General features: G+C 37.4%; 1 protein-coding gene across 1 annotated transcript in view; it reads right to left on the bottom strand.

Annotated features, from left to right (window-relative positions):
• The window catches only part of THADA (THADA armadillo repeat containing), a 135324-nt gene extending 121779 nt beyond the window's left edge, over nt 1–13545 (bottom strand). Inside the window, exons 1-15 of the mRNA XM_010172532.1 lie at nt 13467–13545; nt 12005–12099; nt 11451–11581; nt 10508–10656; nt 10317–10349; nt 9427–9475; nt 8296–8486; nt 7518–7612; nt 6994–7214; nt 5795–6486; nt 4884–5035; nt 4586–4741; nt 3301–3423; nt 2218–2341; nt 631–779 (exon numbers count right to left, since the gene is read on the bottom strand). Of these exons, the coding sequence (XP_010170834.1) occupies nt 631–779; nt 2218–2341; nt 3301–3423; nt 4586–4741; nt 4884–5035; nt 5795–6486; nt 6994–7214; nt 7518–7612; nt 8296–8486; nt 9427–9475; nt 10317–10349; nt 10508–10656; nt 11451–11581; nt 12005–12099; nt 13467–13545 (2439 nt within the window). The remainder of the gene's footprint in view (nt 1–630; nt 780–2217; nt 2342–3300; nt 3424–4585; nt 4742–4883; nt 5036–5794; nt 6487–6993; nt 7215–7517; nt 7613–8295; nt 8487–9426; nt 9476–10316; nt 10350–10507; nt 10657–11450; nt 11582–12004; nt 12100–13466) is intronic.
• Between the last annotated feature and the right edge of the window lie 1203 nt (nt 13546–14748).

The following is a 14748-nucleotide window of genomic DNA, read 5'->3' as shown; positions in this document are numbered from 1 at the left end:
ACACAGTGAGGATGAGGACGTCATTTATAAAGGCGTATTCAAACATGCTGTACTTCACAGGAGGATGGCTTTTTTTTGTTTGTTTTGTTTTCTTCAATATACTGTGTTTTATATGCTAATGGACATCACAGAGAAGCACAGTTTATCAGGAAGCAGTATTTGTTCACCACTACTTCCAAATTTAAATGTAACTTTGAATGAAGTAATAAACAGAAAAATCAATATCGAGTCAAACGGCAAATTTTGGAAATTTCAAAACAGACAATCAGATAACGAAATGAATTTCTGAAAATACAAGAGTAACCAAGTGAAAATGTCTCAATCATTTACAATGGGAAGTCACAGTTAAGCAAAGAGCTTGCATTAACTATTTCTCTGATAGTTCATAGTTATACCCAACGAACTTTCCGAAGTCCTTCACCCCTTAGTGAAACAAGCCTCCTTAGGCAAGGGCAGAAGCTGTGTAAAAACATACAGAAAAGATGCCAGCGATGAACACTGCTGCGGGCAACTTGGACTGACTCCTAATTTTCACCAATTACGCTCTGTACCTAATGCAAGTACCTGGTATAATATAGAACATGAATCTTTCACAAAATTACTCCCTTTAAACTATTTTTAATTACATACCAGTAAATTAAATGCAACATCATGTAGTTTCATCAAAAGCCCAAACGCCAGAACTTTTACTTCCTCAAAAGTACTGGCAAAACACTGGATCAAAGTTTGGACACGAGTAGAATCAATCTCCTGATCCAACTGAAAAACTTGTGCCTGGCCTGTTCAAAGAAATCAATACCCAGAATAAGCACTGTATTCACATTTTGCTTAGCTATGCTAAAAGAAACATTAAAATAAAATTTTAGCTAAAGCATTATTTTAAGATTACTGACTTCTCTCAATAGGTCTTACAATGCCATGCTTACTGTTGGAAATAAAAAGGTTACCATATCAAAAAAATTACTCTCAGTAATACAGAAAGTAACTTATTGCCAAAAACAGAATCCCATTTATCCACATGACATTCAGCACTGAAAAAAACCTTAATTTTAGTTTTACTTAAAAATTATTTTTCTGGAAGTATGTAATATTAGAAAGTAATTCCTCTCAAAAAATGTTTAAAACTTCAGTGTGTTTTGGGGTTTGGTCCTTGGGGTTCTTTTCATCATAGAAATAATCCCCTAAAATGGAAGCCATTACAATTTTTTGCTTTTAATTTAGGTTTAGAGTCACGACTTCTAGCAACTGACCTAATGCTGTAAAGAAGCCAGGAATTTTAAGATGTAAACAAATGCACTACATTCCAGCACAGATTATAACAGCAGCTAAATCTCCTTCACAGAAGTAACGTCAGGCTTCTGAAATCTTAAAGCTGCTATTACAAACAACTCTCGGTACAGCTTTCTATTAAAAAAAAGGCAGCAACAACACACCACAAACTCATACTATTAAAATTAATATGTTCATGATTTATCATAGGTTTTGAGAAACTATCTACCAAGAAGGCATTTTTAATTCCCTCTCAAAATTAACTTTTATCTTACACATCTCATTTCTTTAAAAAAAAAAAGAAAAAGAAAAAAAAGTTACGGTTTAAGACTGAAAACTTATTTCTATGTTGGGCATATGATCCAGAGACAAGATTTAGCAACACCATCAGCTAATGGCAATGTAGCAAGGCTCTAACTAATATTTCTTGAATTGCAGTTGTCATAACATTGTGAAAAATATTTAAAATAACAGCAGTAGAACATCATAAACTGTCCAATTAAACTGTTCCTTATTTAGTATAATAGTATCATGAGGATATCCAAGCCTTTTCAATCAAGAGATTTTAAGGTCTCAATATTTTAAACTACATGTTATCAAGATGTTAGAACAGGAAAGGGGGGTAAAGTTATCAAATATATTGAATCTTGTCCAAAAGTTTTCTTCATAATAACAAAAATCTATTGGAAAACCTTGCTAAAAAAATAGGCTCTGCAAGAAAATCCAAATTTAAGATATTCAACAAGTCACAAATATTTGCATTTACTTCAATATTCCACTTTCCAGTAAAACTTGCTATCCTTCCTTCATGTAAAATAAAGTGACACAGGAAACACTATAGAAATTAAAGACTGAGAATACCATGTTACTTTGACAGAAATTGACTAGATGACATAAAATAATCTTCAATACCTCCCATTCCTACAGTCTATAAATTAGGCTTCTCACCTTTTGGAACAGAAAATATTTCTGCTACGGATCCTAGAATAGTTAATGCAGAAAATCTGGTTGGGTGTGATGAACCAGGAAACAGTACCTCAAAAAGTCTGTCACATACAGATGACATGAAATCCTGAAAATCACAAGAAAAAAAATTTTAAGACAGTCTACTTGCTGCCCTACAAACAGAAGTCTAAGTAACTAAATTCAGGACATTCTGCTTTACATATTACCCAAAAGCTATGACCTTACAGTTAATTTTGGAAGAATGGGAGGCCTACCTTCATAGTGATTGACTGACAAATTTCTGGTTTCCTAGAGGACAGTAAAGGCTGGACAATCGTTTGGTTTTGGTTGGTTTTTTTGGTTTTTGGTTTTTTTTTTAAAAATTCCCTTCCCTAGTCCCACAGAAAGATGGCCATTGTGTCAGAACCTTAAAAATTAGTTGAACAAAAAAGGCAGAATTCAAGACAAAACACAGTTTAACAAAAAGAAACTGATTGTGTGAGCCCTCAAATAGGAAAAAAGGACAAATACAAAAGAAGTCTTCATATAGAAGTCTTCATGCTGAAGCTCTGTCATTCATTCTCTCACTGATCACTCTGGAGAGCCAGAAAAAGGCTGAAGTTCAATGCATCCCTATTTCAAGCCCAAGTAATGCATATCATTTAAAACTTGCTACCAAACAGCAGCTGACAGGACATCTACCTGAAAATTCTACGTTAGACTGGGGGTATATCTCCAGTCATTTCCCACTTACTGATGTTTCAGTTCATATCATGGAGCAATCCCTCAGAAAATAACCTCTATTTCTTTTGGACAAAATTTAAAAAGCTTAAGATACCCTCCAAATACTAATGGGGACACAGTTCATGAGACAATAGTGTGTATTATCAAAATTAACTTGCATAAGTGCAGAGTGGACAAGGTCCTCAGCACTGTTTTGCTTTACAGGTTTCTTCCTTCTGCATTGCACTATTCCCAAACGCAGACACAGCCCAACTGACCCAGAGGTGTTCCAAAGAACAATGGACTATCTTTCAGAAATGCTATCCCACCTCTCATATCTGTATCTCTAGCAGTCTCACTTACTTTATATCGCTCCAAAATCTCCAAAGGATGCCTTTTAGCTGAGTTTTCAAGCAACTCTTGCTTGGTTTTATTTTGCTCCAATTTATAAAGCACCTGGGAACTTTCTTGTATCCTACAAAATAACTTTTAAAACAAAAGCAAGACATAGGTAAAGCAAGAACCATTGACAGTTAAACAAGGGAAAGGGGGATTTTCAGCTTATTTATCAGATCATATTGCTTGCAATTTTTAAAAAGTTTGCATACATTATAACACAGAACAGATACTGCTCTCTCCACTACAAAACCAAGATTTTTGCTTCCTATGTCTCTTGTGGCCAACCTTTTTCTCCTTCCTCTGCATCTCCGACATCTTCTTCTATCTTTCTCCTTAAACACATGCCCAGTCTTCCCTCACTTCCCCATTTTCTGTGGAACAAACATTCCTCTATAAAAAAATCTCAATTAATGCATATAATTTTTACAGCTTCAGTGCCTCTTAGAGTTTGACTCATTTCAGCAGTGCTTCCTCCAGCTCTTTTATTGCCCACGAGTATTATTTTCTTTCTTATTACAATCCCTCTGTCACAATGTTTCCATCTCACATTCCTGTCTGCACCAGGCAAGAATGGAAAGAGATCGACTTCTTTTTGTTTCTGCCAAACCTATTCCCTCATTTTTCCCCCATCTCAAATAATTTTCTCCTTCCACACTGCTTTCTTTTGCCATCAATATGTTCCAAAACGTTCTTTACATGTTTCCTCATTTTATCCATATCCTTCTACCACAATTTACATGTGCCCTTGGCAACTTCCACAATGACACGCTCAATCCCTGTACACTGAAACAGCACAGCCAAATGTCATGCTGTTCCCTTAATATTCCTCCACTTTGTCTTCCAAGTCAGGTTGCTGAGGCTGATAAAGTGACTGTGAATTTGCCTGAGGTCTGCTAAGTCTATGTAAGCACACTCTCAGTCCACAACAAAGGCAACACAAGGTTCATTGCTTACTCTACGGCACATTGTTTTGCTGTTGGTAAAGTATGCATATGCTGACAGGTTAAGTAACACTCACCACCATTCATGATCAAGTTACTGTGCCTATCACTTTATTTTTTGTTCAAGACATCCTTGCCTGCGATGACTTATCACCATGCAGTTGGGTAATACATACAACATAGTCCTGGTCTTAGAGCTTCTACTGTTTCAGATGAACAACTTCATAATATACTCAGTAGAATGTTTTTTGAATGCTATATAACTAACAGAATAGGCACATTAGACATTGTTTATGGTTTGAAATTACCTTTCTCAGTAAAGAACTTATCTGTTGCCTTACTGAAGGAGACTGGCTGTTCAAGTTGTACATCATAAAAAACTGAATTAGTTGCATTTCTTCCATTGACACAATTTCCGTGCTACGATGGGTTTCACAAAGTAAACCTAAAGCATCAATGCAAACCTGAAAGATATTTAGATGTTAACCACAAAAGAGTTACAGGCACCTAAGATGATACTTTTGTTTTAAAACAATGCTGACACAGTATTTAGGATCGAAAAAATTCTTCTATTTTAAAGAAAATTTTAAAAGGTTGTCCCTTTACCTGACTGTGCTGATGAACTAGACCCTGTTTTATACATTCAGTGGATACAAGACCATTGCTCATGATATTTGAAAGTTCCAGGTGTCCATGAGCCCTGGCTGTTCTTAGGCATGCCATTAATGCTCCAAGAGCTCCCCTAGTACTGCGAGAGCCTAAAGAAAATGAAAGCAGTAATAATTATAGCTTGATTAACACAAACAATGTACTAATTACAATGCCTGTCAGAAACCCCCGACGATGCTTGTCAGAAACCCCAAGATGACCCCTACCCTGCTTTTATTTTTTACCCCACAGATTAACACAAACAATGTACTAATTACAATGCTTGTCAGAAACCCCTGATACTTCCAACATGACCCCTACCTTGCTTTTATTTTTTACCCCCCGAACACCAAAAGACAGTGTCTGTCATAGATTAAACTAGTTCTAAATCACCTCGTTCTCAAAAACCTTTGTCTTGAACATTTCATATGAAAAAAGCAACTTGTGAAGTCTCACAAGACCTTATTTCAGAATTACAGTCCTTTATGTCAAAAACTACAAAGGAATCATAAATCTCATATCCACATATTTGCAACAAAAAACAATCTGTAAAGCCCTGTTACTGGACACACCTTTGGAAGAAATAACAGCAAAACAGAAAAATAGTAGAAAAAATACTGATGCGCAACAAAGCTTGGCACCCAAAGAGAACAGCAAGGCATCCACAGTTAAAATACTGATTATTTTGCTCATGGCATGAAGACATGATTACTATGAATTCCACCTTGAAATACTAACAGCAATAATAATAATAATCTGTATTTTTTCTCCCAAATTCATTCTAATAATAATAATAGATCAGAAATCGCATTCCTGAGATTAAAAAAAAAAAAAAATGATAATTACAAATACGATATTTATTTTCTTACCTAGATTAGCATCTGCAGAAGCCTGAAGAATTCTAATCATGTAGCTCAGACTGTCAGGGCTACATTTGAGCAATTTTGGTAAATAGTAATCTATTATATAAGTAGTTTGGTCATGGTTCCCTTCACACAGTATTACTAGAAGAGGAGAAACCCAGATTTCATGCCACTGGTCAATCCAGTTGCTTTCTTGAAAACTCGAACTAAAATGGGCTTTGTGATTTGTAAACATGGTTTCCAAAAGATCACTAGCATAGGGTGCAAGAGACTGATCATTCATCACATCCAAGACTTGCACAGGAATTGTTCTGTCCAACTGTAGCACATTTTCAGTGCCCACACACTCCACAAGACAGCCAAGAGAAGCGTATTTCCCTTTTACATGCCATTCCAAGCTCAGTAAACGCTTTATCAGCCTTGCAAAGAATGGGTCTGGTTTTTCACTGGACCCAGTAACAGCGGTTTGGTGTATCTGAAGAAGATTCTTGAATATCAATTTGGTTTGGTGTTTAACAGCATCCAGAGGGTGTTCCCAGTGTGTATAAATGTATTCCAGCAGTTTCCCAATTACATCTGAGTTCCCATTAAGTTTGATTTTTAGATTTGGGGAGCCTGAAACAAGGGCAGTCAGTGCTGAATTGGTCCAAATAGCAAGGATTCTAGACAAAGATGTTGCCATACTGGATTCTTTTAACCTTTTGAAAAGAACAAACAAAAAAAATTAATTTTTTGCATTTGTCAATTAAAATTAAAAAAAATTATGAATCACATTAGTTTACCTTATACTAAAACAGGTAATGAGACACTAAGCATTCATTGAAGAAATGGCTAACACAAAAAGGAGGCGATGAATTGGATGTTACAAAGTATATGCGTAGTTACATGACATGCTGCTAACTGGTCACAGCTAAAGCCCCTAAACACCGGGAAAAGAAACCTGACAAGTCACTATGCTTGCTATTTAAAAAAAAAACCTAAAAATGAATATCCACACGCTAATATTTGCTTTTGTACTTTAAAAAGCATAGGAGGTGGTGCCCTGAAGCTACAGTTTATCTGTCTACATAACAACTGATCCCTTCACACCTTATCATCAGGTAGTTGGTAAACTAATCCCACTATGAATCACGCAAAAATAGAAGTAAAAAGATCAACCCCCTCCTTCCAAACATGAAACAATACGAATCAAAACACAGACTTACTCTGAACTCAAAGACAACAAGACTGATGCGATATCTAGCAAGAGTTTCTCTCCATTTTCACCCATGCTGCCATTCTTCCATTCCAGCATAGCCAGTGCTCCGTGGCAAAGAAAGAGACGGACTGAGTCTGGGAGTTCTTCCGTGCACAGCGTCCCACAGTTACACAGAAACCACGCTGGCACACCCGCATGTTTCATCGACCCAAGAAGCAAGTCACTGACCTGTAATAGGAAAATAACACCCATTACAGTATCTTAGCACAGGAGAAAAGCTATTTTGTGCATAATTGAGAATCTCAGAAGACCTGAAGAGATTTCTCATACGTTGTTTTTCTCAAATTCTAAATCCTAGTTTTATTATTTCATACAGCAAGGAGAGAATAAAGGATTTACACTCCAGCAAAAGACTGATACAGAGGCTGGCAAGTCCTGCTCTCCGTATCAGCAAAGCCCCTGAACAACACTGGTAGCACTGATTAACGACGCTATGACATTTCACAGCCTTTAGCAAAGAAGCACACTTACCAAGGAAGGTAATTCTTCAACTGGCTCATACATAGCTTTAGTAAACAGAATAACGGCCAGTCCTGAGGTTGTCTGAACAGTTTGCAGGAGAGTTGCTACACGGTAGAGAAAGATATTTTATGTTACAGTGCAGCAAACACTGTGTGCTAGAATTATGTATCAAAATTACGAAGATGATACTGATTTTTCCTAGACTACTCACAGCTGCACAATCAAATATCTGTAGTGTCCACTTGGATAGCAACTGTTAATGAATTTATACTCTAGTGTAATAGGTAACTACTAATACCTTTCAACAAACAGAAAATGTAGAACTGCCCAGTAAGACAAGGAGGACTGTGGCAGAGCCTATTGACATTTATATTAAATTCTACTGTACAAAAATAGCTGTATAAGAAGTAAACACAATTAGTTATAGTTTACCAATAAATAGTTCTGATAGCATAATTCATACTGATATACAATAATATAATGATATTTTTGGTAGGCACAGACATTCGATGAGTCTCAAAAGTATTTCTGTTAGTTTCTAAAATATTAGTAATAGCACGTACCTTGTTTTTTTGTAGTGGGACAGGTTAAATTGTACACTCCAAAATTGCAATCTACAAATCATAGCTCAGCAAAAGACCTACTACTGCTCCCACTCCCATTAATCTCAGCAGTTTACTTTCCAGTCAAATTAAACTAAGTTTTTATACATACAGGCTGTGTTTACTACAAAGACAACAAGACTGACTTAATAAAAATATTTGGTTTTGAATGTTACTAAACTTACCATCCATTAGGAAGTTCGCAGAACTTTTCAGTAAACTACACATACTTTGCCAGACAAAAGATTCATGGTGTCTCCAAGGACTTCCCTGGATATTGTCTTGTAATTTCTGTACAAGCATCATTGAAACTTTGATGGCTATCAGTAAATCGTGCATCAACTGAGTCTGAACAATACGATTTCCATGATTCTTTCTGTGGAAAAAAAATGCAGACATGCAAACAAAAAGGAAATGAAAACCAGGAAATGAAAACCATCCTTCACCATCCCCAAAAAACAACATTCTGTCAATTTCAGACAGAATTAATGGTGAAAGCTGATTTATTGTTTGAGTTGACCAGATAGGTAAGTATAGGAAAACAGGAGACTCGTCAAGGGCAGTGTTTTAAAATGAAGTTAACAAACATAATAACAAATTCTACTGCAGTTTCTAAAGGTTCCTGTGACAAATTTTCACTTATTTGATTCTGCCTGAGCAGAGCTGAACTTTTCCAGAAACTTTACAAAAAGACCAACAGAACACAGCGCTGCTCCTTTCTCATTTTTCAAGCAGTTCCTCCATGCATAAAGCACATTTCTAAGATTCGACCTCCTTCTAACATGAAGACAGACAATAGGTAAACTTCTAATACACAAAACACTCTGTTAAGTATCCTTCTCCTCTGGGTACATGATCAGAGACCACCGTGAAGAGGCTTCACTTTATACAGTGCTGGAAAATGTCAAGATATTAAATGCTGACTGCTTTGACAGACTAAACAGAATATCAATACTGAATTAAGCACTCATGGAAAGTGGAAGAGTATTACTCTACCTGAACTTCAATAAGTTTATCTATTAATTAGTGTTCAGTCACAATTCAGAAAGCAAAACCACAACTCAAAGGCCTCCCTGAAAACTAGCTCTAATAGTACCAGTGTCTTAAATATTACTTACTGCCTTTAAATTTCCTCCTTTCCTCTCTTATTTTATATCATTGTATTGACACACAAAAAAGAAACTCATCAGCAGTTTTCATTTAGAATATGCATCATTGTAAAATGACATTCCCATCTTTGATCAACGTACAGCTATCAAAGTGATATTCCAAACAATAGCAGATTATAAAATACAGTTTATATTGAATTCACTTGCCTGTTTTCTTCCTGTATGTCAAGTAGAGACTTCTGCAGAAACTGAAGAACTAGTGAAAATAATTATGGTATGAATTTATTTAAAAGATAACTAGAACAGAAAAATTGCAGCAAAGCAACCATATATACATCATACTCAGACACAATGAATAGTTATCCATATAGTGGTGTTCTTCCACTCTGTAAACAAACTGAACTGAAATTACAGTGCAGGTCTAAAGATGCAATGCCAAAGCAAAATCTCAAGCTTGTTTGCAACAACCTGGAACAAAATGAGAGTTTCCAATCCACTTGGCCTAATTCTGTGAGGTACTGAGAGTTCTGGTTCCTCAATGAAAATTGGAAATTACCAAGAGCTAAAGACAAAGCAGCAATAAAAGGTCCACAGGAAGTTGTGAACACTATCTGTGTGCTGAGGGCACAGTATGTCAAGTTATCCCATATTACCAGCAGATCAGACTTCTGACAAATTACTGCCAAACAAGATTCTTGCCAAAGCAGGCCTGGGCTTGCTATAGTCAAGACTGGCTGCTAACAGCTCAGTGTTACCACATCCAGCTTCATCATGAGGCACAAGACAGAGAATCCCTCACGTAAAAATAGCATCAACTCCCCCAGCCCTTTAAGAATCACTCACTGGTACCTTTTCAGATTTATATCTAAGGCTGCTCAACAAAACAAGATTGACCCTTGGAAATTAAAGGTACAAATGAAGGGAAAGTCTTTGACAAAAAAAGTACCATGTGAGAGTACTTACTAGTTATTAAAAATTAACCAGGAGGAAATCAGATCTGATAGATCTTTATACCTACCTCAAGTTATATCTTCACACACAACTCTCCCCCCAATTAATCTACAGTGAAACTTATTTTAATATAAATGTAATTTTACCTTCTTCAAACAAGTTCTTAATAGCTGCTCTGCCTAGAGGAAAGAAAATATATTTTAATTAGCGAATATTAGCCGATACTATCTATTTTACATAGATAAAGATGTAAACATTACTATCAGGTGACGCACCAAGATGCAAACCAATGTTGAGCAAGTTAAAACAGAAGACAGTATATTCAGTGTGACCGTACCTAAGCTGAAGTCCTCCATACAGGACACAAGGTTGTCCAGTACTTTCCTATACACATATATGTCTGTGGTTTTCAGTTCTTCCCTAAGGCAGCATACAAAACTCTGTACAGCTAATGTCATAAACTCTTCAGGAAGACTGTTTAGTGAACTGCAACAGTAAGAAACAGAACGATCACTTAGCTCACATGGAGGTGTTAAATATTCACTTGACTGAAGTCAATGTCAGTAAAAACTCCAATAAAAGACGTTGCTTCCTGCATGAAAACATATTCTGTTTTAAAATAAACATGCATGTTCTAATTTTGCAGCCAGAAAACCCAACAAAGGGGTGCAAAGCTCTGGCAACCAAATACAGGATGGAAGTCCTGCTTCTCTCAGTGGGACAACAAATACTTTTGAACATAAAGAAGACAGCTAAGCATTGGATCTTAAAAATGTAAAGGCTATAATAAATTCACTGAAGAAATACAACAGTAATTTTGCACAGGAGAAAATAATTGCAATAAAAATAGGCATAAGAAACCACAGCTTAGTTATGATTCCTCTGAATAGCCTTCTCTTTACATTGTCAGTGGTGAGGTTGTTTTGTTGTTTGTTTGTTGTTGGTTTTTTTTTTAACAGAAGTATTTTGAATTTCCACTCTAATACTGGATTTTAAAATTCTAAGTGCTAATTACACACTATGTTGTCTTTCCAGTAATGAAACAGAGCAAAATAATACTTCACATTGAAGTTATTTACGCAGTGATATATTGTATTACTTATAATTAAGATTTTTTTAACTAAGCAAGAAAGAAAAACCATACATATTCACATATTAGTATCACAGATTTTCAGTAATTAAACTACAGCAATTCATAGTACATGACAAATTACTGACTTCTGGGTAAGAAAAGCATTTAAAAAAACAAACTAACAAATGCTTACTATTCAGTTTTTTACCTTGCTAATACTTTTTTTAACGGATTCCTCACACCCAGTGAAAAATATACCTCTCCCAAAATATCCAAACAAGCTTTAACCATTGGATCATATGCAGAGTTTTGATCCATCTTCTTTACCAATGGCATAACCTATAATCAACAGAACACATGATCAACAAAAACTCTGGATACACCTTCATCATTAACAGGCAGAATTCCCTCTCATCCAAGTATATGGTGCAAAACTATCTGCTCTTTACCATAATCTGTTGAGTTTCAGGTGTTGAATAACATTCCAAGAACACTTCTGATACCAAAAATACATGCACAGAAAATAGGAAACTTGGTATCATTTGCCTTCCATCATTTTTAGTAACCGTAGCCCTTACTAATGTAAGTACTAGAACTACATTTCTACCTAATGCACACACAGCAGTAACAACTGCTTTTTACCTGTTCACAGGGAAAGTTTAAAACATTATAGAGCTTATTTTAGAACTGTATTTCCTATTAACAGTGCACATGACACACTGCCACTTACCAAAAATCACACTAACAACAGTGAAGTCTTACTTGTTTAATACACTGGATCTGCTGGATGCCATCGCTCAGCTGTGCGCAGCGCAGAAGCAGAGATGCCAGGTTTTGTTCTTCAGCCTTTGAATACCCTACATTTGGGAGAAAAGTCTCTTTAGAGAAAGAAATTACAGTAAGCAGTATAAACAATACCTAATTTATAATAAGAAATGACTGCTTAATTCTTAGGGAGTTTTTTTCCTGTTCCAGTAAACCCACTGGGGCAACAATCCCTTAAGTCACCTTACAACACCTTAACACCAATTTTTTTTTTCTAACAAATGAAAAAAGTACAAGTTTCACTGCAACATAATAGTAGGCCTCATCCTCCGTGTGAAGACCAGTTTCACAAAATCACAACATGATTGAAGTTGGGAGGGACCTGGAGCAGGCTGCCCAGGACCATGGCCAGATGACTTTTGAATACCTCCAAGGATGGAGACTCCCCAGCTTCCCTGGGAGACCTGTGCCAGTGCTCAGTCACCCTCATGTTAAAACAAGTATTTCCTGATGTTCAGAGGGAACCTCTTGTGTTTCAGTCTGTGCCCATCACCTCCTGTCCCATCACTGCTCAACACCAAAAAAAAGCCTGGCTCCTTCTTTATGCCCTCCTTTCAGATATTTTTTACATATTTATAAGGTCCCTCTGAGCATTCTCTTCACCAGGCTGAAGAGTCCCAGCTCTCTCAGCCTTTCCTGACAGAAGGGATGCTCCAGCCCCTTCATCATCTTAGTGGCCTTTTGCTGGACTCTCCCCAGTATGTCCATCTCTCTCTCATACTGGGGAGCCTGGAAGTGGATGCAGCACTCCAGGTGTGACCTCATCAGTGCTGACTAGAAGGCAAGATAATAGTAATAGTAACTTCAGGATACAAATCTTGTATTACTTAGTTTTGGTTTTGTTTTTTTAAAAGTAAAGATTATTGGAAGTTTATCTGATCAAACAAGCAAATAATAACTCCACAAAATAAAAGAGTATTTGAATAGTATCTTTAAATCAAGTTAACTACAGAAAAGACAGCAAAAATATACTCAAGATTATCTCCAGAGATCCCTTCCAACCTCAAATCATTCTGCGATTCTGAAATTCAGTGTTATCCCACAGATTAAGGCTAGTACTTCAGGTAGCACTGAATTACAGGTCTGCAAATGGGATCACAAGTAGGACCTTCTACCACCTTCACACCAACGATAAACCAAAGCAAAGAGCTTTCAAACCAAAGACATGGTGCTCTAGAGGATTCTTTTAACCCTACCAAGGTAAGAAGTCATTGCCTTACAAAATAAAAACAAACCACAAAAGAGCAAACACACCTAAAACCCACAAAACAGAAACACCAGAAATAAAACATAACAAGGAAAAAAAAAACCAAACAGATCAATTTCAGTAGCTACTCAGATGCATTCTGCTAACAGAAAAAGAAATTGCACATCAGTTCAGAAAGAACACCCTACTTACTCTGAAGTTTTTCAAGCTGCTGATGATCAAGGAAGAATGCATCTACCTGAATTTCCTTCTTCTTCTTCTTTAAAACCATTTTAGCTGATTAAGAGATACCTGCTCAAAAAAAAAAAAAAAAATCACTTTGCTTTAAAAGCATAATTACAAACACTTCCTATGACAATGGTCTTTTCGCTGTCCTTAAATAGCTTATTGAATTATCTGTGTATTTTCCTTTTTTTGTCAAGATAACAGCTCTCTCTAATTTTATCAACTTCAGCTATTTCAATCACTTTGACCAAAATTCATCCAGACTTTACAGCACAAAACGGAAGACACAGAAAACGGGATTTCAGGATTTACCTGATGACTGACTCACTTGTTACTGGACTTCCTACTGCAGCTGTTACATAGCCTGTGGCATGCCTCTGCATCACAGTTTGAAAGTACCATGCAGAAGCATGGGAATTACACCACAAAACTTCTGTTGCTCTGTTTTAAAGTTCAAAACTCATTTAACTTGTTTTGTTTCTTTACAACACATCAACCAATTCTTTGTTCACTATAATGCACGTTACAAATAGCAAGTTATTTTTCATCTTTAAGGTATGGCAATTTAACATGTGCTACAGGTTCGCCGACTTAGGAGCTTGTTATCACAGAACAGCTGAGGCTGGAAGGGAGCTCTGGAGCTCATCCCATCCAACCCCCTGCTCAAGCACAGCCAGATGGAGCCAGTTGCTCAGGAACACATCCAGGGCTTTTCAATGTTTCCAAGGATGGAGGTTCCACAGCCTCTCAGGACAACCCTCACACCACGTCTGGTGCCTGCAGATGTTCAGAGGGACCCTCCTGTGTTTCAGTCCGTACCCATGGCCTCCTGTCCTGGCACTGGGCACCACTGACCAGAGCCTGGCTCCATCTTCTTTGCACCCTCCCTCCACACATTCACACACCAGGTAAGATCCCCCGATCTATTACCCAGTCGCAACTGACAGGGATTAGAAAATGTAAATCCTTTTAGTTTCTTCTAAAAACAGGCGGCCTCTGCCTTCTCCCCAGGCAGCGGGCACCACACGACAGCGCTCACCAGCGTGCCGGTGCCCAGGCCGGGTAACAAACCCCCCAGCCCGGGCAACCTCCGAGCCGTCCCAGGCAGGGAAGAGCCTGGCTCACAGCGCCGCAGAGGAGGATGCAGCCGGGCCCCGCTGCCCTGCGAGCGCTTCACGCTCCCCCCGGCCGACCCAGACCGCCCCAACGACCCCGCGCCCCACAGCAGCTCCCGGCGCTGCTGACCCCG

This window comes from Antrostomus carolinensis, unplaced genomic scaffold (assembly GCF_000700745.2).
Source record: "Antrostomus carolinensis isolate BGI_N321 unplaced genomic scaffold, ASM70074v2 scaffold4477, whole genome shotgun sequence".
Classification (NCBI taxonomy): domain Eukaryota; kingdom Metazoa; phylum Chordata; class Aves; order Caprimulgiformes; family Caprimulgidae; genus Antrostomus; species Antrostomus carolinensis.
This window is presented reverse-complemented; position numbering and strand designations above follow the sequence as displayed.